Source organism: Rhinatrema bivittatum, chromosome 6 (genome assembly GCF_901001135.1).
Source record: "Rhinatrema bivittatum chromosome 6, aRhiBiv1.1, whole genome shotgun sequence".
NCBI lineage: Eukaryota > Metazoa > Chordata > Amphibia > Gymnophiona > Rhinatrematidae > Rhinatrema > Rhinatrema bivittatum.
The window spans coordinates 39,683,365-39,707,988 of NC_042620.1; the positions used below are offsets into that span (position 1 = coordinate 39,683,365).

Here is a 24,624-nt window from a genome sequence, read left to right on the forward strand (position 1 = left end):
GTGAGAGAGCCTGTGTGTGAGCTTGTGTGCCTGTAATGTGTCTGTGTGAGAGCTTGTATTCTCACTCTAGCTTGATGCACTCTCTACCTAGCTGCTATCAAGCTAGGGCGAGAGTACAATGTACAAATCTCATCTTTGTGTACCTTCTTTGTGTAGGCTTCCTGGGCAAAGTCAAGTTGCAGGATGGTGTTTCTCGTCAGTGTGTTTTTTATAACACTCAGTCATTTGCTCTAGAAGATGGTATGTCTTCTGCTACAGTTCCTGGAGTTCCTGTCCCATCAGGTTAGCTGCTGGGAAAGAGTCAGAGAGTGGAACAGGTCTGGGTGTATGGGGTTGGCATCTGAGCACAATGTAGAAGGGTGATGACCCTGTGGAACTGTTCATGTGGTCATTATGTGAGAATTCGGCCCATGGGAGGAGGGAGGTCCAATTATCCTGCCATTGGTTCATGTAAGTTTGTAGAAAAGCCTTGAGACTTTGATTTACCTGTTTAGTTTGTCCATTGCTCTGGGGGGTGGTAAGCTGAGGTGAAATCCAATATGATTCCAAACTTTCTGCATAAGCCTTTCCTATAGTGGGCTGTGAACTGAACCCCCGGTATGAGAGGATGTGAAAAGTGAGCTCATGAAGATGTAAGATGTGTTGGACAAAGAGTTGAGCCAGTTCAGGCACAGATGGGAGACTAGGGAGTGGCGTGAAATGAGTTATCTTAGAAAATCTATCCACTACCACCCATATGGTGGAGTTGTCGCCAGAAAGGGGAAGGTCAATGATGAAGTCAGTGGCCAAATGGGTTCAGGGTTCCTTGGGGACTGGCAGCAGCTGTAACAACCCCCAAGGTGCTGCTTGCACACTTTTATTCATGGCACAGGTAGGGCAAGATTCTATATGACACTTCATGTCAGTGTTCATTTGAGGCCACCAGTAGTGTTGAATGACTAATTCCAAGATTCGGGTGATACTTGGGTGTCCTGTCAAGCAAGAGTCATGGACCCACTGAAGAACCTTCTGTCATAGGCGCAGGGGAACACAGTCTGCCCAAGAGGAACTGTAAATGTGGCAACAGCCACAATCTTTGCAGGTTTGAAGATATGCCAAGAGGATATCAGAGAGCCCTCAGTATCAAAGGAATGTGAGAGGGCATCAGCTCATCGGTTCTTCTCAGCAGAATGGTACCGCAACTTGAAGTCAAACCGATTAATAAACAATGACCAGCAGGCCTGTCGAGGGTTCAGTCTCGGCATTTGTGCTAAATGCTGTAGGTTCTTATGATCCATATAGATAGTTACTGGCTCTTTATCCATATAGATAGTGCTTGGCTCTTTCCACCAGGTGTTGCCATTCTTCAAAGGCTAGCTTGACTGCTAGTAGCTCACGATCTCCAATGGTATAATTCTTCTCTGTCAGAGAGAATTTCTTTGAAAAGTAGAAGCAGGTCACGAGTGCACCATTATGATTATGCGGTAGAAGGATAGTGCCTATCCAGAGGGTAGACATATGTACCTCCAAGATGAATGGCTTGGACGGATCTTGATGGTATAGGCACAGATCAAGGATGAACTCTTCTTTGAGATGCTCAAAAACTTGGACAGTGTCTGTGTTCCAGTTCTTGGTGTCTGAGCCCTTTTTAGTTAAGGCTGTGAGTGGGGTCGCTAAGGAGGAGTAATCATTGATAAATTGCCTATAGTAATTTATGAACCCCAGGAAGTGCTGCATCTTTTATGGTCCACTGGCCAGTATGGCTTTTAATTTATTTAGGTCATATAGAGGCCTTCACAACAGATAATATATGCCAAGAAGGGAAGTTCTTCCTGTTCAAACCTCTCTAACTTGGCATATAAGTGGTGCTCATGGAGTCTCTGGAGGACCTGTTTCACATGATGATGGTGCTCTGATAACGACTTTGAGGTAAACTACCACAAGGGAGTACAGTAGGTCCCGGAAGATCTTGTTTACCATAAATTGGAAGACTGGGGGGGGGGGGGGGGGTGGGTATTGCACAATCCCAAAGGCCATCACTAGGTATTCGTAATGTCCAACTCAGGTTTTGAAAGCTGGCTTCCATTTGTCACCCTCTCGGAATATGATCATAAAAATCCAGCTTGGTAAATATTTGCACGTCCCAAAGGTAGTCAAAGAGCTCAGAGATCAAGGGAAGAAGGTAGCAATTCTTCTTCATAATAGAGTTAAGTCCATGATAATCAATGCAGGGATGTAATGTCCATCCTCCTTCCCTATGAAAAAGAATCCAGCCCCTGCAGATGAGGAAGAGGGGCAAATGAAGCCTCTGTCCAAGTTCTCTTGAATATACTTTGTCATAGCATCTGTTTCAGTCGCAGAAAGCAGATATACTCTGCCTCTGGGTGGAACGTTACCGGGAACCAGGTCTATGGCACAATCGTAGGAACGATGGGGAGGCAGGAACTTCACTTGCTGTTTGCTAAAGATGCTTGCAAATTTGGTAATATTGTGGTGGCAAACTCGGAAGCTTGGAGGTAAATGTCCAAATCACAGGCAATAACAGGAGAAACTTTGGCAAGGCATTGCTTTTGACAACTGCGTGATTTGCAATGTGGTCCACTCGATGTGGAGCTGATGTAGCATGAACCATGGCAGACCCAAGATAACTGTGTTGACTACTTTGGGCAACACATAGAGACTGATCTGCTCCCCATGCAGAATGCCTGTTTGCATGGTCAGTGGTACTGTTTCTCTTATGATATATCCAGGTAAAGGTTCTTCATAAACAGAGGAAATGGACAGTGGGGTGTCCAAGGAAACTGTCGGTATGCGGTTGTGTTAGACCAAAGCCTTGTAGATAAAGCTGCCCCCAGACTGGTATCCAGAAAGGATAGAGCATCAGCAAGAATGTCCCCAAGAGAGAAACCTACTGGTACTAACATTTGTGGAGAGGTGCAAGGATGACCTAGGGTGGCCTCTCCCAGCAGGCCTAGTCCTTGAGTTTCCCTGCTTATTCGGGCACTGAGTTGCCAAATGTCCAGATGCAGAGCAGTATAAGCACAGGATCAGGTTACGGCATCTCTGCTTCTCTTCTACTGATAGCTTGAAGCAATCTACCCGTATGCGTTCCACTGGTACAGGTTCCAGCTCCGGAGGGGAGCAGGAGGTTAAAGGACATCGGAAACGCAAGGCAAGGTGAATGAGGTGGTGAGCTGAGCTTCTCTATTTAGCCCATGCCTGGAACCTTAGTTCTAGTCATAAGTTCCATATTAGGAGCTACCACCCAGGAAAGAGATCTAGGCGTCATAGTGGATAATACTTTAAAATCGTTGACTCAGTGTGCTGCAGCAGTCAAAAAAGCAAACAGAATGTTAGGAATTATTAGGAAGGGAATGATGAATAAAACGGAAAATATCATAATGCCTCTGTATCGCTCTATGGTGAGACCGCACCTTGAATACTGAGTACAATTCTGATAGCCGCATCTCAAAAAAATTTCTGCCCTCCTCCATATAAATCATCCAACACCCTGGACCTCACATCTAGTGCATCAGACGGAAGTGTGTCTCCCTAACACGACCTCCACATGACTTCCCTGGTTTAAATTACCCAATAGTATTTCAAGTGCTTTACCAGTGTAGTATTAACCACACTACACTGGTAAATTGTTTTGATCCACTGTCAATTGCATTACCACTGTCAAGTACACTAATATTGTTAATTTGCATTAATCTGTGCACTTCCATCACGGTCTCTGCACCTGCATTAATCTGTTACAACTGCATTATTCTGCTCAACTGCATTATTCTGTTCAATTGCTTTACCGTGCCCGCATCCCACAATCTGTCCCTCTCCCCGATACACCACCACTAGCCCTCCACCCAACAATGCCCCCACACACTCCCCTCTGTCCCCACATCTATCCATTCGGACACCCCTCAAAACTATCCCCCCCCCCTTTCACCCACCACAACACTCAAAAAAGGCGTCTGACTTCCATCCCCATATCTCCCACCTCGCCTGCCCTTACCATCTCCCTCATTTCCCTTCTACTCATCAACGCCCAATCCCTAAAACAAAAAATACACCTTCTCCATGATATTTTAACCGACTCCAAACCAGAAATCTTTGCTGTAACTGAATCCTGGTTCAAACCCTGCGACTCCCCCCTCATTAACCAACTGCCCTCTGAAACCTATGACATTTTCTCTATCCCCCGCAAAAAGAAAAGAGGAGGGGGCCTACTCCTCATAGCTAAAAAAGAACTCAAGCTTACCTCACAAACCTGCAATATTCCCAAACAATACGAAGTAGGCCTTTTCAAGTCGCAATCTCTACAAATCTGCCTTACCTATACCCCCCCCGGTCTACTAGAAAAAGACCCCTCCCCCCTCATCGAATTCCTCACCCTCTCCCTCTCTCCCGACATCCCCACTATACTCCTTGGTGACTTTAACCTTCATGTCGACTCCGTTCCACAATCCCCACCATGCGAAGCCTTCATCTCTTCCCTAGACGCAATGGGCTTCACCCAACTCGTCCACTCCCCAACCCACAAAGCTGGTCATACCCTCGACCTTATCTTCACTAACTCTCTTATCAATGTCATCCAATCCCCTTCATGCCTCCCTGTCCCCTGGTCCGACCACTCCATCATCAACACAACTCTCGCTCTAGAAACCCCATCCACATCCTTTCCCTCTCAGCCTAAATCCTTCCAATTTCGGAAAGCCTGCCCCATAGACACACTGGCTACGGCTTGCTCCAACATACCAAATCACATTGACCTGGAGACAGCTGATAGTGCTATATCCTCCTGGACAGAAACTACCCAAAAAATCGCTAACAAGTTATGCCCAGTCATTCAAAAAACTATCACACAAACCAAAGCATCCAAAAAACCATGGTACACCCAGACACTGAAAACCCAAAAAACCCAGCTCAGAGCTGCAGAAAGACACTGGTGCAAACATCCCACTCCTGCCTCAAAAACCATCTATTACCAACTCATGCATGCATATAGAAACGCCATTCAAAAAACTAAAAAAGAATACTATGCCAAAAAAATTCACCACCTCCAATTCAATCCAAAGGCACTATTTACCCTAGTCTCTAATCTCACCAAACCCAACGTACCCTCACTCCAAATCCCCTCCTCACAAACACGATGCAATGAAATTGCCCTCTTCTTCAAGAACAAAATATCCAACATCACTGCCAAGTTTCACCCTAACTCTAATAATACCCCCAACTCCAATAGTATAACCCCTCCCACCCCACACATTCCCACCTTTCTCTCTTCTTTTGATCCCTCTTCTACCCTAGAAATAGAAAACATATTAAAAAAGATGAGACCCTCGTCCCACCCCTCAGAAACTATCCCTACTAAACTCCTACTCGCTATTCCAAAAACAATAGCCACCTCACTCTCCAAAATCGTGAATTGTTCCCTAGAACACGGCCTGGTTCCTATCTCCCTGAAACAAGCCGTGGTCAAACCCATCCTAAAAAAACCCTCCCTCGATCCCTCCAACCTATCTAACCTCCGCCCCATTTCCAATCTCCCTTTCCTCTCCAAAATCATTGAAAAACTAGTTAACTCCCGCCTCTCTGACCACCTAGAACAATCCAACATACTCCTACCAACACAATACAGTTTCCGAAAACACCTCAGTACGGAATCCCTACTCCTCTCCCTTACAGACACTATCATCAAAGGCATGGATGCTGGTAACTCCTACCTCATCGCCATGCTTGATATCTCCGCCGCATTCGATACAGTAAATCATAACATCCTCATCAACACTCTCATCAGCATAGGGATCACAGGTACCGCCCTTTCTTGGATAAAGTCCTTTCTCCAAAACCGTACTTACACAGTCCTCACCGACAACTTCAAATCCCCCCCTGTTAATCTCGACTGTGGCGTCCCCCAAGGATCCTCCCTTTCATCCACCCTATTTAACATTTATATGCTCCCCCTCACAAACCTCCTCTCCAACCTTGGTATTACACACTTCATCTACGCAGATGACGTGCAAATCCTCATACCCTTCACTAACTCTCTACTCACTGCTCTCCAAAAATGGAACACCATCCTCGCCTCCATAAACCAACTCCTCACTGACATGCACCTAGCCCTTAACCCGCAAAAAACTGAACTCCTCCTCATCTCCTCCAAACATGCATCCATACCCTTTCCCTCCACCCTCCACCCCCCTAACTTTCTCTCTGACAAAAGAAACCTGGGGGTTATTCTAGATAACCAACTAACCCTCATACCATATATCAAATCTATCCTTAGCAGCTGCTACTTCAAACTACAAACCCTCAAAAAACTCAAACCCCTTCTCTACTTCTCTGATTTCCGCACAGTACTTCAATCTATAATTTTCTCAAAGATTGATTACTGTAATGCACTCCTACTTGGTCTCCCTGCTACCCACATCAAACCTCTACAACTCCTTCAAAACGCTACTGCACGCATCCTTACTAATGCCAATAAAAAAGACCACATCACTCCCACCCTCATCAACCTCCACTGGCTTCCCATCCACTCACGAATTATTTACAAAACCCTTACCCTCATCCACAAAAGTATTACTAACGAACATTACAACTGGCTAAACCCACCTTTCCTCCCTCTTACCTCCACAAGACCCACCCGCTCCTCTCTCTGTGGAACCCTTATTCCCCCCTCCTTAAAATCCACAAGACTCATCTCCACCACTAATAGGGCCCTCTCCCTCGCAGGCCCTTCCCTTTGGAACTCCATGCCCCTTGACCTACGCACAGAAACCTCCACACCCACTTTCAAAAAGAAACTCAAAACCTGGCTCTTCCTCCAAGCATACCCCCAATCATCATCATCTCCTACTAACACCCTAACCCGAAATCCTTCTCTCACCTACACCCCCCCACAGGACCTACACCCAACACCCACCCCCTCTAAGGAACTACAAACCTAAAAATGTTACTCAGCACAACCGCATACACTTTCTCACCTCAATTATCGTTGTTCTGCGCTTACACAATCTTGTATATAACCTGTGTACACATCAATTGTCCCTTGTACCCCTGTACATAGCTTCTCCTTATGTATCCACTCTCCATCCCCCTTCCCCTTTCTTAGTCTCGTCTACCCCCTCCCCTCCCTCCCCTTAGTTATTTATTTTACCTTTCTAGTTACTTACTATGTTACTTTGTTTGCTACACACTGTTCCTTGTAAAGGCTTTGCCTATATATCTTCGGTTGTAAGTTATCTGTAAACCGGCACGATGTGCAAACGGTTGCCGGTATATAAAACAAAATAAATAAATAAATAAATAAATAAATATAGTTGCGATGGAGAAGGTACAGAGAAGGGTGACCAAAATGATAAAGGGGATGGAACAGCTCCCCTATGAGGAAAGACTAAAGAGATTAGGACTGTTCAGCTTGGAGAAGAGATGACTGAGGGGGGATATGATAGAGGTGTTTAAAATCATTAGAGGTCTAGAATGGGTAAATGTGAATCAGTTATTTACTCTTTTGGATAATAGAAGGACTAGGGGGCACTCCATGAAGTTAGCAAGTAGCACATTTCTTTTTCACTCAATGCAAAATTAAACTGTGGAATTTTTTGCCAGGGGATGTGGTTAGTGCAGTTAGTGTAGCTGGGTTTAAAAAAGGTTGGATAAGTTCTTGGAGAAGTCCATTACCTGCTATTAATCAAGTTAACTTAGAAAAAATAGCCACTGCTATTACTAGCATCAGTAGCATGGGAGAGACTTAGTTTTTGACAGAAACTTATAGCCTGAATTGGCCACTGTTGGAAACCAGATGTTGGGCTTGATGAACCCTTGGTCTGATCCAGTATAGCATATTCTTATGGCTAATCAGGCCTTCTAAGATGTCTGGCAGGTCTCAGGCTGCAAGCTTATCTTTAATTCGCTCCAAGAGTCCTTGTTGGAAAATTGCATTCAGGCTGTCACTGCCCCATTGATGTTCAGAGGCCAAAGTGCAAAAGTGCATTGCATACTCTCCCACAGACTGGGGGCCTTGCCGAACCTGTAAGAGTTCAGATGCCTTGGCTGCTGTGTGACTGGGCTCATCAAATATTTGCCAGAACTCCTGCAGGAAACGCCCCAGGTGCCCCAAGAGTGGATTATCCCTTTCCCAAAGAGATGAGGCCCAAGCCATTGCGGTGCCACCCATCAAAGAAAGAATGTAAGTCACTTTAACTCAGTCATTTGGAAACAAGGATGCCTGCAGCTCGAATTGCATCCGACATTGGCTAAGGAAGCCTCTACACTTTAGTGGATCTCCACCATACCTTGGAGGTGTGGGTAGATGGAGCGTGGGAGTAGCAAGCCACAAGACAGGTATCAGAGCTGGAGGAGGCCGGGCCACAATGCCCTGAATATATCTGACCACAGTATGAAGCTACTTCTGCTGTTGTTGGAGCTGGTGTGCTAAGCTGGCGATGGTGGAGTCTGGCGATGAGTTTGCCAAGTTCATGGCCTCAACAATCTGTGAAGGGTGGTGGGTGTGTGAGCCCTTGGTGATGCGAAGTAGTTGATGCAGCCTTGAGAACGACACCCCCCCCCCCCCCGGCCTATGCTGGCAGCTGGTGAACTTGCCCTGAACAAGTAACTTGCCCTGAACAGCAGTAACCCAAATCAAGAAACCGAGGATGGTCTTCCTTCTGGTGGCCCATAGTCTGGAGTGTCACCTTTACCAGCTGCCTCCCCTGCAGTTTGAGCCCTTGGGTTCTGGCAGCCAGCAGGACTTAGGTGGATCCCTAGGGCGGCAAAAATAATGGAAGTCTGGGAGAACACTGGGCTGGGCAGGCGATCATAGTCAGGTCCAGGCAAGGGGACAAGATCCAGGCGGCAGGCAATCATGGTCGGGTCCAAGCAAGGGGACAAGATCCAGGCGGCAGGCAACCATGGTCGGGTCCAAGCAAGGGGACAAGATCCGGAGAGTCAGGCCAAGGATGGATGAGGTACACTGAAGACATTGGACAAGATGAATAGGACAAGGCAAGGCAGGATGAGGCAAGAACAGGAACACAGGAACAGGCTGGAATACAGGACAATCAGGAACGCAGGAGCAACACACAATGCTCATGACAGGAGACCGTTGCTGAGGTGAGGAATTGCTGCGGGGCCTTAGCTTATATAGACCAGGAGGCTGATGTCATCTGGAGGTGCCGCTCAGAGTTTCCCACCACAGCACGCATATCACGTGCTCACATGCAAGCACGCGTGCCTTTGGGAAGGCCGTGGCCTGGCATCATCCGCAGTGGTTGGTGGCGTGTGCAGCGACGGCGGCATTCCGTTGCAATGGGAGGTCCTTGGCAGTGTGGGTCAGCGATGGGGGTGAGTGCTGCGGCTCAAAGGGACCCTCCTGCGGGCTGCCAAACATAACACCCTTTGTGCTATCTGTGCTGCCTTCATAGCATTCCTGGCCATGGCGGGTCAAGCAGCAGTAACCCAAATCAAGAAACCGAGGACGGTCTTCCTTCTGGTGGCCCATAGCATTTCACTGGTCATCAGACCATACCCTACTTTGAAATGTTTTTAAATATATCCTAAGAAGAGTTGCTTATGAAGTACCATAGAAGGAATACGCTGAGATGGAAAGGCAAGAAAAAAATGTTATTTAGTAAACATCCACATGCACATACATGAATGAAGGTCAAACGAGGTAGATGCATGCCGTGTGGGCTACCTGAGTCAGGCAGATAAAAGACAGCAGAACTTTCTCCTGCTGCCGGAGAACCTTTCTTCTGAGAAAGCCTTCTGGGGTCAGCCTGAGAGCAGAAGGAAAGAACAGGTCGGCTTTGTCAAGGGCTTGATTTACTAAGGCTTTTTTTCCTCGTTCTGCGTCTATGGGGAAAAACGAGACTTAGTAAATCAGGCCCAAAGAGTGAATATCCCAAAGACAAGTCTTAGCTTGTGGGAAAGTACGGAATTTGATGCACTCATTTAACAGGCAACCTGGGGTTTACATCCCTAGCATATTTTCACAGTACAATGGTCAGAGACCTTACAGACAGAAAAAGCCCAAACAAAAAAAAACAAACATCCCTATAACAATGTCTCCATATTTATAGCTTCTCGTATGGGAAGAAAATGGTGTAAGTCAGCAATGTGAAGTGACAGCTGCACAAAACAGCACTTACAATTGTGTAACATATATGTTGCCGCACGCATGTTATAAAATTTGATATCCGTGCACACATGTGCACCGGATTTTAACATCTGCACGCGCATGTGCGGTCGGCCCGTGACTCACATGCGTGCGGGGGGGGGGGTATTTTTTACTTTACATGCGGCGACGTGATTTCATTTTTCCCATTTCCCTAACCTTAACCCTGCCCTTCCTACCTTTTCCCCCTCTCCTCCCCAACCCCTACCTATCAACCCTGTTTTTGTTTGTTTGTTAACTTACTTCTGCTCCTTTGCAGCAGAAGTAAGTTACGCGCGCTGGCCCGCTGCCGGCGCGCTTCCCCGGGACTGCCCCCAGCTCTCCCCGCCCATAACCCGCCCCCTCGGCCTGCCCCTTTCTGGAGGCCCAGCACTTTGGCATGTACCGGGGGTTACGCGCGTGGCCAGGCCCCTTCGAAAGTGACAGGCCCGGCCACGCGTGTAACCCCCAGTATTTGCATGCGCGCGCGTTTAAAATCCAGCCATTAGTGTCACGAGTATTATGTTCAAAGTTTACCAGGCCTCTACAATTGGAGTTTTTTTTCTACCCTGTAAGAGGTCCATATTTATCCACTCTCTGGCTGAGCTAGTTAGCTGAATAAACCTATCCAACTAGCTTAGCCTTATCTAAAAGTTGGCTGGATAAGTCTATCTGGGAAACTGTGGGACAGCTCTTCAGAATTAGTCAGATGTTATCCAGCTAACTAAACTCCTCCCAGTTATATCCATGCCCTGCCCGCCACTTACTCATCTCACTAGCCAAATAAGTAGTTAGCCAAATAAGTGGCAGCTGCTGATTCTTGGCAGATATTCAGCTGCTGACACTTAGCCAGATAAGTCAAAATGTATCCTCCATTGTGGCCCTGACTATCGACCGCTCAGTATTTTGAGGGAGTGAATCGCTGGATGTTAGCAAACATATCGATATGAAATATTTTTAAAAAAATCAGCTGTGTGCAAATAAATTCTAACCGTGACTCACAAAGTTTTGAGTGGAGATATCCCCATCACACGTAAGCAGCAAATTAAGAATTTATAAGCCGTCTCGTTCTTTCAGGTCATCAGATCAGAACCTCCTGGATCTTCCTGACGTTCGTATGCTTCGCTCATTAGAATCCCGTGAAAGGATGCTGGCGGTTGTCGGTCCGGGGACTGGAACCTGCTTCCTGTCACCTTGTCTCGACTCCTTTTGGAAGAATTTAAAATCTATACAAGCCTTGGAGGGGGCTGGATCAGAGGTAATTAGGAGGCTGAGTGTCAGGATGTTAGCAAATCCAGCAAGCATTCTGGACGTTGTCAATGGGGCAAGGAATAAGAGCTTAAGTTGCGCCAGCAGAGGTTCAGCGTATGTTGGATGAGTTGGTACTATTTGTTATGTGTATTGTATAGATACTTTGTGATCCACTTAGAACTCAGAATAATGCGGACTATAATTGGGGTAGGGTAGCCTCAGTCGTTGCAGAGCAACAGTGCCCAGTGGCCAGACACGGGGGTCCACGTTACCGTGTTTGAAGTGGAGCCACGATCTGTGGCCTCTGGCCAAGGGCACTCACTGCAATGGCAGGGCTAGGAGATGTGGATAATAAAAATAGGGAACAACTCCCCCCACCCCCATGCTGCCAGGTGGCTGCGAGTGAAGGCTCATGGTGCCAGATCCCAGACAGAGTTCTGATTGAGCTGGAACCCCAGAGGAGCAGAGGGATCAGACTCCCCCCCCCCCCTTTCCCTCTCCTACTCCAAAAAATAAAAAATAAATAAAAAGCTTTGTGCAATTGGTACATACACAGAATATAATACAATATTGTATTGCTAAGTTTAAACTTTTGTACTTCTGCATTGCATCCCTGGGAGCAGTCATTGTTTCAAGAATACTGTGTACAATTCTAGTCGCCGCATCTCAGAAAAGATGTAGTTGCGATGGAGAAGGTACAGAGAAGGGCGACCAAAATGATAAAGGGAATGGATCAGCTCCCCTTTGAGGAAAGGCTGAAGAGGTTAGGGCTGTTCAGCTTGGAGAAGAGATGGCTGAGGGGGGATATGATAGAGGTCTTGAACGAGTAGATGTGTTATTTACACTTTCGGATAATAGAAGGACCAGGGGTCATTCCACGAAGTTAGCAAGTAGCACATTTAAGACTAATCGTAGAAAATTCTTTTTCACTCAACGCACAATTAAGCTCTGGAATTTGTTGCCAGAGGATGTGGTTAGTGCAGTTAGTGTAGCTGGGTTCAAAAAAGGTTTGGATAAGTTCTTGGAGGAGAAGTCCATTACCTGCTATTAATCAATTTTACTTAGGGAATAGCCATTGCTATTAATTGCATCAGTAGCATGGGATCTTCTTAGTGTTTGGGTACTTGCTAGGTTCTTGTGGCCTGGTTTGGCCTCTGTTGGAAACAGGATGCTGGGCTTGATGGACCCTTGGTCTGACCCAGTATGGCATGTTCTTATGCTCTTATAATGGTTTTCAAATAAATAAATAAGTGAAAACAATTGAATACTCATGATTGTGAAGAGAGGCCTCTTTAAAAAATCAAAAACCCCCGAAGTTTTTTTTCCCTGCCATGGTCCGGGGAAGGGCAGAGAGGGAAGCAGGGCAGGAGGTTTGTCTCCCATCAGGGTCAGAACTGCAGGGCTGGTACTGACAGAGGGAGGGAACTCCTGCAGCTGCAGAAAGGGTCAGGCACAGACCCTGGAGCAGTGCAGCTGCAGGCGGTGGCTCCTGTGGGAAGAGAAGGCTATCTTGAGCGGCAGAGAGCATTGAGGAGCTCCTGCCACTGGATTGGAGCCCCGGTGGGGTAACTCCAGTTATGGGAAGCTCCTGCTACAGTTTTAAGACTGGGGGGGGGGGGGGGCATCGCTGACATCATCGATGATGTCACAGTCCCGAAAAAAGATGAAGGCATTCTTTTCTATGTAGGTTTATGTAACCTCCCTGTACTCCAGGGGCCACCTCCCCAGCCTTGGGGAGCATGGTAATTACTGTCCCGAAGTGGGGAAATGCATCTCTGGGGTTGTGAGCTAGGGGCAGGATAACCTGCAGGGCCAGTGTCAGGCTAAGATCACTCCACATAAACAAACTGCTCTCCAGACTCGAGTTGTGCTCCAAGTAATAAATAGTTTACTGCAGAATCTTCAGGATCAAACATAATGACAGTGATAGTTCAGGTAGATCCAAGTAATAAATAGTTTACTGCAGAATCTTCAGGATCAAACATAATGACAGTGATAGTTCAGGTAGATCCAAGTAATAAATAGTTTACTGCAGAATCTTCAGGATCAAACATAATGTCAGTGATAGTTCAGGTAGATCCAAGTAATAAATAGTTTACTGCAGAATCTTCAGGATCAAACATAATGACAGTGATAGTTCAGGTAGATCCAAGTAATAAATAGTTTACTGCAGAATCTTCAGGATCAAACATAATGTCAGTGATAGTTCAGGTAGATCCAAGTAATAAATAGTTTACTGCAGAATCTTCAGGATCAAACATAATGTCAGTGATAGTTCAGGTAGATCCAAGTAATAAATAGTTTACTGCAGAATCTTCAGGATCAAACATAATGTCAGTGATAGTTCAGGTAGATCCAAGTAATAAATAGTTTACTGCAGAATCTTCAGGATCAAACATAATGACAGTGATAGTTCAGGTAGATCCAAGTAATAAATAGTTTACTGCAGAATCTTCAGGATCAAACATAATGACAGTGATAGTTCAGGTAGATCCAAGTAATAAATAGTTTACTGCAGAATCTTCAGGATCAAACATAATGACAGTGATAGTTCAGGTAGATCCAAGTAATAAATAGTTTACTGCAGAATCTTCAGGATCAAACATAATGACAGTGATAGTTCAGGTAGATCCAAGTAATAAATAGTTTACTGCAGAATCTTCAGGATCAAACATAATGTCAGTGATAGTTCAGGTAGATCCAAGTAATAAATAGTTTACTGCAGAATCTTCAGGATCAAACATAATGTCAGTGATAGTTCAGGTAGATCCAAGTAATAAATAGTTTACTGCAGAATCTTCAGGATCAAACATAATGACAGTGATAGTTCAGGTAGATCCAAGTAATAAATAGTTTACTGCAGAATCTTCAGGATCAAACATAATGACAGTGATAGTTCAGGTAGATCCAAGTAATAAATAGTTTACTGCAGAATCTTCAGGATCAAACATAATGACAGTGATAGTTCAGGTAGATCCAAGTAATAAATAGTTTACTGCAGAATCTTCAGGATCAAACATAATGACAGTGATAGTTCAGGTAGATCCAAGTAATAAATAGTTTTACTGCAGAATCTTCAGGATCAAACATAATGACAGTGATAGTTCAGGTAGATCCAAGTAATAAATAGTTTACTGCAGAATCTTCAGGATCAAACATAATGACAGTGACAGTTCAGGTAGATCCAAGTAATAAATAGTTTACTGCAGAATCTTCAGGATCAAACATAATGACAGTGATAGTTCAGGTAGATCCAAGTAATAAATAGTTTACTGCAGAATCTTCAGGATCAAACATAATGACAGTGATAGTTCAGGTGGATGCAGAAATCAAACAGAATTACAGTCCCACAAATCTCACTCTTCTCCTTAAAGCCCCTCTCTTTAAATAACAGTTTCTTCTGACAGCAACAAAGTAGCCCTGGTTACTTTTTTTTCTTCTCTCCCCTTTTAAGAACATAAAATATGCCATACTGGGTCAGGGCAAGGGTCCATTAAGCCCAGTATCCTGTTTCCAACAGTGGTCAAACCAAGTCACAAGTACCTGGCAAGTACCCAAACATTAGCTAGATCACAAGCTACTATTGGTTATTAATTACCGTAATAGCAGTTTATCAATTTATCCTCTAGGAACTTATCCAAACCTTTTTTAAACCGAGTTACACTAACTGCTGTAACCACATCCTCTGGCAATGAATTCCTGAAAAGAATTGTCTTTGATTTGTTTTAAATGAGCTACTTGCTAACTTCATGGAGTGCCACCTGGTCCTTCTATTATCTGAGAGAGTATATAACCGATTTACATTAACTTGTTCAAGTCCTTTCATGATTTTGTAGACCTCTTATCATATCCCGCCTCAGTCATCTCTTCTCCAAACTGAACAGCCCTAACTTCTTTAGCCTTTCCTCATAGGGCAGCCGTTCCATGCCCCATATCATTTTGGTCATAAGAACATGGGTCAGACCGAGGGTCCATCAAGCCCAGTATCCTGTTTCCAACAGTGGCCAATCCGTCACAAGTAACCTGGCAAGTACCCAAAAACTAAGGCTATCCCATGCTACTGTTGCTAGTATTAGCAGTGGCTATTTTCTAAGTCAGCTTAATTAATAGCAGATAATGGACTTCTCCTCCAAGAACTTATCCAATCCTTTTTTAAACCCAGCTACACTAACTGCACTGACCACATCCCCTGGCAACAAATTCCAGAGTTTAATTGTGCATTGAGTGAAAAAGAACTTTCTCTGATTAGTTTTAAATGTGCCCCATGCTAACTTCATGGAGTGCCCCCTAGTCCTTTTATTATCCGAAAGAGTCAATAACCAATTCACATTTACCTGTTCTAGACCTCTCACTATTTTAAACACCTCTATCATATCCCCCCTCAGCCATCTCTTCTCCAAGCTGAACAGTCCTAACCTCTTTAGTCTTTCCTCATAGGGGAGCTGTTCCATTCCCATTATCATTTTGGTTGCCCTTCTCTGTACCTTCTCCATCACAACTATATCTTTTTTGAGATTTTATTTATTTATTTATTTTTAATTTTTATATACCGAGATGCGGCGACCAGAATTGTATTTATTTATTTTTAATTTTTATATACTGAGATGCGGCGACCAGAATTGTATACAGTATTCAAGGTCTCACCATGGAGCGATACAGAGGCATTATGACATTTTCCGTTATATTCACCATTCATTTCTAATTCCCAAAATTCTGTTTGCTTTTTTGACCTCCGCAGCACACTGAACTGACAATTTCAATGTGTTATCCACTATGATGCCTAGATCTCTTTCTTGGGTGGTAGCTCCTAATATGGAACCTAACATTGTGTAACTACAGCATGAGTTATTTTTCCTTATAGGCATCACCTTGCACTTATCCACATTAAATTTCATCTGCCATTTGGAAGCCCAATCTTCCAGTTTCACAAGATCCTCCTGCAATTCATCACAATCCGCTTGAGATTTAACTATTCCGCATAATTTTGTCTGATCTGCAAATCTGATCACCTCACTCATCATACCCCTTTCCAGATCATTTATAAATATATTAAAAAGCACCGGTCCAAGTACAGATCCCTGAGACACTCCTTTTTCCATTGTGCAAACTATTTAATCCTACTCTCCTCAATCTTTTGCACAGCCTAATCTGGTACTCTCTTAGTGTCTCCTTAGCTAGCAAAATAGTTATTTATTTATTTGTTTTATTTATTTTTGACTTTAATATACTGACATTCCTGTAAGAACTACAAATCACACCGGTTTACAATGAACAAAAAAGAACTTCGCCTAAGAGCGTTACATGGAACAATGTGAGAGAGAGAAGTAAAAGCTTAGGAAAACCAGGGCTGCGAACTTGCCCACTGCAAAACATAACATTACTCAACATAGTTAATAATATATAAACACTTCCGAACGGGAATTGATAAATACTTAATAAATCTAATTAACAAAATTCAGGACGAGGATATGGGATACTGTTCAGGGGAAAGATGTTGCAGAAAGGTTTAGCAAGTAACAATTGATCTTGATAGAGGTCTGAATCTTAAGGCATATTTAGACAGGTCGGGAGAAGACGACCAGCTACAAAGTAAAGTAATGCTCAAAGTAAAGGCTTAGTTAAAGTAAGAGCGTTGGATTAGAGCAAGGTCCCTGAAAATGAGGAGACAGAGATGAAGAAATGGTGCAATGCGTTGGTCGGACTGGTCTGAGATAAGCAGAAGTCATCGTTCTGGGAATGCTAGTTTGAAGAGCCATGTTTTGAGTTTTTTTTCTTGAATGACAGAGGACATGGAACTTGTCGGAGGTCTGGAGGGGGGGGGGGGGGTGCATTTTAAAAGTGCAGCGTGCGCATCCAAGTGCATGCGGTTCCCGGCGCGTGCACATTCGCACGTCGATTTTATATCGACGCACGCATGTGCCCGCTGGTGCCAACCTATACGCAAGGGGGGAGGGGGTGATTTTTTAATAAACACGCAGCGATGTGCTCGGGCCATCCCAGTTTCCTCTCAGTTGGACTGGGAGAGAACTTCCCTAACCCCCTACCTTTCCTTCCTGCATTTCTTCCTCTCCTCTCTGACCCCTAAACCCCACCTATCTAGCCACATTTTTTTTTGTTTTAATACTTACCTGCTCCTTTGAGCAGCAGTAAGTTGCATACACCGGCAGGCTGCCAGCGTGCACTTCACTGGGACAGCACAAAATGGCGCTGTCCCAACCGGACCCCTGCCCTGCCCCCACCCATAACCTGTCCCCTTGCCTGCCCCTTTTGAACAACTCGGCACTTCTGCTGCACTCAGCCCAGCCACATGTGTGTATATCCCGGTTTTTGTGCATGCCAGGGATTTAAAATTCCTCCCAAAATGTCCTGCTCAGCTGAAGGAAAATCCCTCTGGTACAGCCTCAGAATCCTCCGAGCCCCCAAAACAAGTTGCCTCTGGCACAGTTTGGCTTCCTGGCACAGATGGGTTCCTGCTTTAGTTAAGAACATTAGAAGTTGCCATACTGGGTCAGACCGAGGGTCCATCAAGCCCAGCATCCTGTTTCCAACAGTGGCCAATCCAGGCTACAAGTACCTGGCAAGTACCCAAACACTAAGGGGCGGATTTTCAGAGCCCTGCTCGCCTAAATCCGCCCAAAACCGGGCGGATTTAGGCGAGCAGGGCCCTGCGCGCCGGTGAGCCTATTTTACATAGGCCTACCGGCGCGCGCAGAGCCCCGGGACTCGCGTAAGTCCCGGGGTTCTCCGAGGGGGGCGTGTCGGGGGCGGGCCCGGTCGTCGCGGCGTTTCGGGGGCGTGTCGGCAGCGTTTTGGGGGCGGGTACGGGGGCGTGGCTACGGCCCGGGGCGGTCCGGGGGCGTGGCCGCGCCCTCCATACCCGCCCCCAGGTTGCGGCCCGGCGCGCAGGAGGCCCGCTGGCGCGCGGGGATTTACTTCTCCCTCCGGGAGGCGTAAATCCCGGAGAAAGGTAAGGGGGGGGGGTGTGTAGACAGGGCCGGGCGGGGGGGTTAGGTAGAGGAAGGGAGGGGAAGGTGAGGGGAGGGCGTTAGAGGATTCCCTCCAAGGCCGCTCCGATTTCGGAGCGGCCTCGGAGGGAACGGGGGTAGGCTGCGCGGCTCGGCGCGCGCCGGCTATACAAAATCGATAGCCTTGCGCGCGCCGATCCAGGTTTTTAGCAGATACGCGCGGCTCCGCGCGTATCTACTAAAATCCAGCCTACTTTTGTTTGCGCCTGGAGCGCAAACAAAAGTAGGCCTATTCGCGGAGTCTGAAAATCTACCCCTAAGTCTATCCCATACTACTGATGCCAGTAATAGCAGCGGCTATTTTTTAAGACAATTTGATTAGTAGCAGTTAATGGACTTCTCCTCCAGGAACTTATCCAAACCTTTTTTAAACCCAGCTACACTAACTGCACTAACCACATCCTCTGGCAACAAATTCCAGAGCTTAATCAACCTGCAAACAAAGAAGGAGAAGATAAGCATGTGAATCAGTACCAGGAACTAAACATGTAAAGTGATGCAGGAAAGGACCTACAGGGACAGTAATTAACCTTTCCAATTCTAATTTTTTTTTTTTTTTTGTTCAGCATTTTCCTCCTGGTCCTTTGGGCTTCAGCTCTACCAATCTTCATTTGCTACTGTCCGAGGTTGCCCTCTCCCATCCAGCTCAACCATTGCGGTGCTTATCCTTGCCCGGCATCCACAGACCATGGCTTCCTCCTTCAGATGCAAAACCCAAATGGAAATAATAATTTTGTTTTGTGTCACCCATAGCTATTTTTAGTTTAACAGGTATGGCCACATGTGCAAAGCCCTAATTTATGGTGCAGATTCCACTGATTTGAAACCCGGCCAGCACCAAATCTCCATATATTCCTGAGCTATTCTGTCCACTGAACAGCTTCTATATGACAAATATAAATGTAATATTTGTTGTATTTTTAAAGCACGTGCAATATTGTTTTGGTAGTATGATCTGTGCGGATTTCCTAGTTTACTTTTCGTTTTTGGTTGTTAGCTTCACCATATCAAGATTAGAAAAATTAGGGATGCAAAATTCACTCATGGGCACACAATTCAGAATTTACAAAAGATTGGGCGTGCAGGCGTATAAACTATATTTATAGTTTTGCTTATAGGCTGACCATCTGAACATTTTTTTCATCGTGTCAACTTTGGCCACAGGGAGAAAAATAAGCAGTCGGTGTTTCTTGTTCTCCAGTTCGATTAGTAACGAATCAATCAACTTCTCAAAACGATTTCGGGAGAGGGGGAGAGTACTAAACTCAATACAGATGATCCTTCCCTGAACACAGTAAAGGAGTTTGTTCAATGCTGGGAGTGCTCAAGCTCCCAGTGCGCCCGGTGAGCTGGCACCTATGATTAGTATCGACTTAGCATTAAGAGAAGACACCCTCCGCCCCGACCGTCCTTAGGATTATCTGGGCACAGAAGCACAATTTCATTTCAATATTATACTAGAGCAGGCACATGCACGCCTGAGGGAATCTGCTGGTCAAACGGATCGCTTGAAACTAAAACAGCAAAACCGTTCTGATACGGGCAGAGATCTCGGCGACAGGAAAGTCACCCAGCAGGAGTAGCTGGAGCGCCGCCGGGTCCTCACCCAGCCCGGAGCTGTGCTCTGATACTGGGACGGGTGAGGAGTTCGCTCTGGCCGCTTTGTCCATGCACCGAGCAGCAGCAGCAGCCGAGCGCCCAGTGAGGGACAGGAGCCGCGTGGCAAAACTTAACACCGCCCGGATGCAAGAGCCAGCCCCGGTCACAGCGCCCCGAGCAGCGCGGTGCCTTTCTTCAGCTGCTGCTGCTGCTGCTCTGGAGCTGGGAGGGGAGAGAGAAGGCGCCCTCGCGCCTCTCCATGTGCATGAAATTAACCCGTGGACCTCCCTCCTCACTTCTTAAAGCTCTGAGCGCCCCCCCCCCCCCCCCTAGCGCGCGCCGCTCTGTGCTATTCCGCAGCTCCGAGCCGTCGCACTTCCCGCTCGAGGCGCAGCTCAGCTCGCGCCCAGCGCCGGGGACTCCTGACGTCAGAGCCCGGGACCCCGCCCCCGCAGGGGGGGCTCAGTCTGGGCGGCGGGGGCGGGCGCCGGGCAGGACATGCGGAGCGGCGCGCGCCGCGGACGGAGCCTTCCGCCTCAACTTCTCCGGGGCGAGGGGGGGCGGCGGCGGCAGCGGCAGCAGGCGTGAGCTGCCTCGTCCGGTCCTGCCACCATTACCTCCCCCAGCGGCCGGGACCTGCTGGCCGTCGCCGCCCGGCTCCTGCGGAGGAAGCGCCTGCTGGCGGCCGGCCTGGGCATGGCCCTGGCGCTGGCGCTGCTCGTGGCTCTGCCGCTGCTGCTGCTGCGGGGCGCCGGGCCGGCGGCGGCGCACTACGAGATGATGGGCACCTGCCGCATGATCTGCGACCCCTACGGCAGCGCGCAGCCCGCCGGCGCCACCGCCCTGGAAGTCGCGCAGGACCCGGGCGCCGCGCTGCCGCCCCCTTCCTTCCTGCAGGGGCAGAAGGGCGACCCCGGCCGGCCGGGCAAACCGGGACCCAGGGGGCCCCCCGGCGAGCCCGGCCCCCCCGGACCCAGGGGCCCCCCCGGGGAGAAGGGGGAACCGGGCAGGGCGGGGCTGCCCGGCGTGGCAGTGTCCGGGGGGGGAGGAGGAGGAGGAGGCGGCGGGGGCGCCGCCGCCGGGCCCCTGAGCGCCGCTTTCGCCGGCCCCAAGATCGCCTTCTACGTGGGGCTGAAGAGCCCCCACGAGGGCTACGAGGTGCTGAAGTTCGACGACGTGGTGACCAACCTGGGCAACCACTACGACCCGGCCAGCGGCAAGTTCACCTGCCAGGTGCCCGGCATCTACTACTTCACCTACCACATCCTGATGCGGGGCGGCGACGGCACCAGCATGTGGGCGGATCTGTGCAAGAACGGCCAGGTGAGGCCCCGCGGGGACCGGGCAGGGGGGCGCGCGGCGAAGACCTGGAGCGCGCACCGGGAGGAGACGCTGCTTCTCCTCCTCGGCTGCATGCTACCTTCGGGGGGAGCAGGACGCGCTTTCGTTTTCTTTTACTTATCTGCAAACATTTTATAAGAGGCAGCGGTGAACGTGAAAAGTTAGAATATTGCAGTGCTGACGACGTGAAGTTTCACTCTGTGTGTGTGTGTGTGCGCGTAATACTGAGGCTGGCTCAGCGAGAGCTTTGACACTTTGGAGAGCAGCCCGCCTATGGCATCCACTTTCTGAGTTGCACTGGCCGAGAGACGCTCTTCGTGCCTCTTCGCTTTGCACGCAGTGGTCCTGGTCCTTCCCCGGGGACTCGAGGGCTGGAAGCCTATGAAGCGGTCGATTCCTTAGTGAGTCGTCGGGCTTTTGTACCCAGTGCGGGTGGAAGTTTCCTATTTTGGAGACTGGGGTGTATTGCATTGGGACGTTGTAAAGTCTCAGCGCGCGTTGTAACAGACTTGAGTTTTAGCGAGTTTCTTATTTCCCTGTCGGGAAGGTAGAACATGCAGCGGCAGCTTGTTTCTCCCTGAGTTGCAAATCACAAGTTTCTTTGAAAGAGAGAAGCGGGGTTTTTTTTGTAGGTTGCCAATCTAAACTATCCCCCTTTACTAAAAAGATGTCCCTGAACGCCATGCAGTAGTCCTTATGTTTAAGATCTCCTGGAATTCAGGGTTTGGATTTTGTGGCTCCCATGAACTCGTTAAGAGAGAAGTCAGATAAATCCTTTATAGCCTTATAGACGAGCGATTCTGTATCGGAGATGTGATCTCAGTTCCAATCACGATCGATCTCCGGTATCAGTTATTTTTCCATCGTATCGCCTTGTCTTTGGCTTTTGATCGGTATGTTATAATACCGCACAGATGGCAGGGAAGGCGTGCGTAAGGGGGCGCGGGGTGAGGGGGATTGCTCGAGCAGGGGACTTGGCAGGCACCCACTCTTGTTTTTTTTTTGTTTGTTTTTTTTGCTGCTGGTTTGCTCTGCAGGTCCGTGCAAGCGCCATTGCCCAAGACGCAGATCAGAACTATGACTATGCCAGTAACAGCGTGGTCCTGCACCTGGACACCGGCGACGAGATCTACGTCAAACTGGACGGAGGGAAAGCGCACGGAGGCAACAACAACAAGTACAGCACTTTCTCTGGCTTTATTTTGTATCCCGATTAAAGAAACCAGCAGAGAGTCAGAACCCGGGACCAGCCGCTTCCCACTTCTTGTGTTCTCTGTGGGGGAGGGGGGCGCGCTTTTAGCTGTTTATAATTTGGTACATTTTTAGGGTGGAACACAAACAAGAAATCTGATTCTTGCAATCTGCAGTTTAAAAAAATCAGTCGCCCCGAATCTGAGCACTTCATTCCACGATGTGAATTCATACCAACAGTTTTTCCAGTATCGGCTCGATGGCCCCTGAACGTTTTCATGCTGAAAGTGGAGATTCTGATGCAGAGCTAGATCCGTTCTTTGCTTCTCCATGTGCTGTTTGTATGGGTTGAAGTGTAACTATTTTATTTATTTTTTTTGTGCAGTGGAGCATGACCACAGCTTCTGTTTCTGGAAAAAGGAAAGCCCTATTAAATTGCTTTAGACAATGGTTTCTAATGTCTGTCTCAGTAAATATTAAAAAAAAAATGTATATATATTCTAGTATGCACATTCTGAAAACCTTTTGCTATTAATGTTAACTGTTTGAATGGTAAAAGTAGAAGGCACAAACCTTATGGTCATCCTTTAATATCTTTGTGGGCACTGCTGTTTTGTTTTTTTTTATTCTTGAGTTGGAAGTTAAAATAATCAAGACTCTCTCTGACTTTTTTGTTTGCTTAATTCTTGGGGATATTGGTGATAATTTGTTAAAATAAACTCCAGTTTACAACCATTATTGTGAATCTGGATGTGACGCTGTGCTGATCGACCTCAGAAACCCACTGAGGAACCACAGTGATGGATGAAAGTGGGAATGCAGCACAAATAGCACAAAAGAGGATTTTGCAAACAGTGGGTGGTGTCCCCCCCACCTCCCAGATTGCCTAAGTTTGTAGCAGATAAGAGATAAGGTACTTCCCCCACCAATAACATTTAGTCCAGAAAAAAGATAAAAATACAAGAAAAAAATATATATTTGATGAAGGCTAAAAGGAGGAGGCATTAGTATGGAAAACCCAGGCTGACATTAAGCAACCTGTTGCTGCGATAGGAAGCAGTAATCGGTTTTCTACAGTCATAAGCCGAGTTATGGATAATGGCAACCATTTAGGGCCAGTGCAAGGCCCCAGGCGAACCTTTGGTTCTGTGGCCTCCCCTCCCCCCTCTTATGTACTTGCCTATTGCTGGCAGCTCTGGCACAGTATCCCCCTCCTCTCTTGCCTTGCTGGGCTTCCATCTCTCTCTCTCTCTCCCTCCTCTCACCCTCTGCCAAGTCCTGCATCCTCCTCTCTCTTTCACCTCTCCACAGTATCTAGCATGCCGTCTCTCCATCCTTTCTCCCCTTCACTCCCCGCTCAGCTCTCAGCACCACCCATTCTTTGACCCCCCCCCTTTTTTTTGCTGAGCCTAGCATCTTCTTGCTCTCTCTCCACCCTCCTCTCACCTGCCCGACTCCCTCACTTCCCCAGCTTCCCCTTCGTCTGCACTCCTCGCCTCTGTGACTTAGCAGGTGGTGGCAACTTGGAGGTTTCCAGGGATTTTGCTGCCTCTTCCCTCTCCCCTCCCCCCCCCATAAAAAAAAGTAGTGTCCTAAGTGATCATTTTATTTATTTATTTATTTATTTTATTTATTTAACATTTTTTATATACTGACAACCGTTTGCACATCGTATTGGTGTACATTTAACTCAGAACTAATAGGCGGTGCCTTTACATGGAACAGAAACTAAAAAATTAAAAGTTTGCCTAATAGAAGAACCAGCCCTAAACGTCTCCCCACTTAAGTTGAAAAGTGAAGTGACACCATGAATGTTTGAGCTGTTCCGTATTCAATAAACATCATGCTTATTCTTATGTGCATGTATCCCACGCCGGTGAGAGATACCCAAGTTAGAATTCGGATGTATTCAAAGGAGTGACCTAGTAACTAGCGGCAGAAGACCCGCGTGGTCCATCCGGTCTGCTCAGCAAGCTTTTATCGTTTTTTAATTTCATACTATTTTTATTATGGGCAGCAGCTGCTGTTCCATGCAGGTTACCCCCTTCTCTTTTGTGGCCATCCTTTTGTGTTGCCAGGGAA

At 47.1% G+C, this 24,624-nt stretch overlaps 1 protein-coding gene across 1 annotated transcript; it reads left to right on the top strand.

The window, feature by feature from the left end:
* The first annotated feature begins 20,352 nt into the window (after positions 1-20,352).
* On the top strand, positions 20,353-23,171 carry C1QL2 (complement C1q like 2). The gene is made up of 2 exons (XM_029605338.1): positions 20,353-21,333; positions 22,389-23,171. The coding sequence occupies exons 1-2, from the start codon at positions 20,707-20,709 to the stop codon at positions 22,566-22,568; spliced, it is 807 nt and encodes a 268-aa protein (XP_029461198.1). The 5' UTR covers positions 20,353-20,706; the 3' UTR covers positions 22,569-23,171.
* Positions 23,172-24,624: the final 1,453 nt, after the last annotated feature.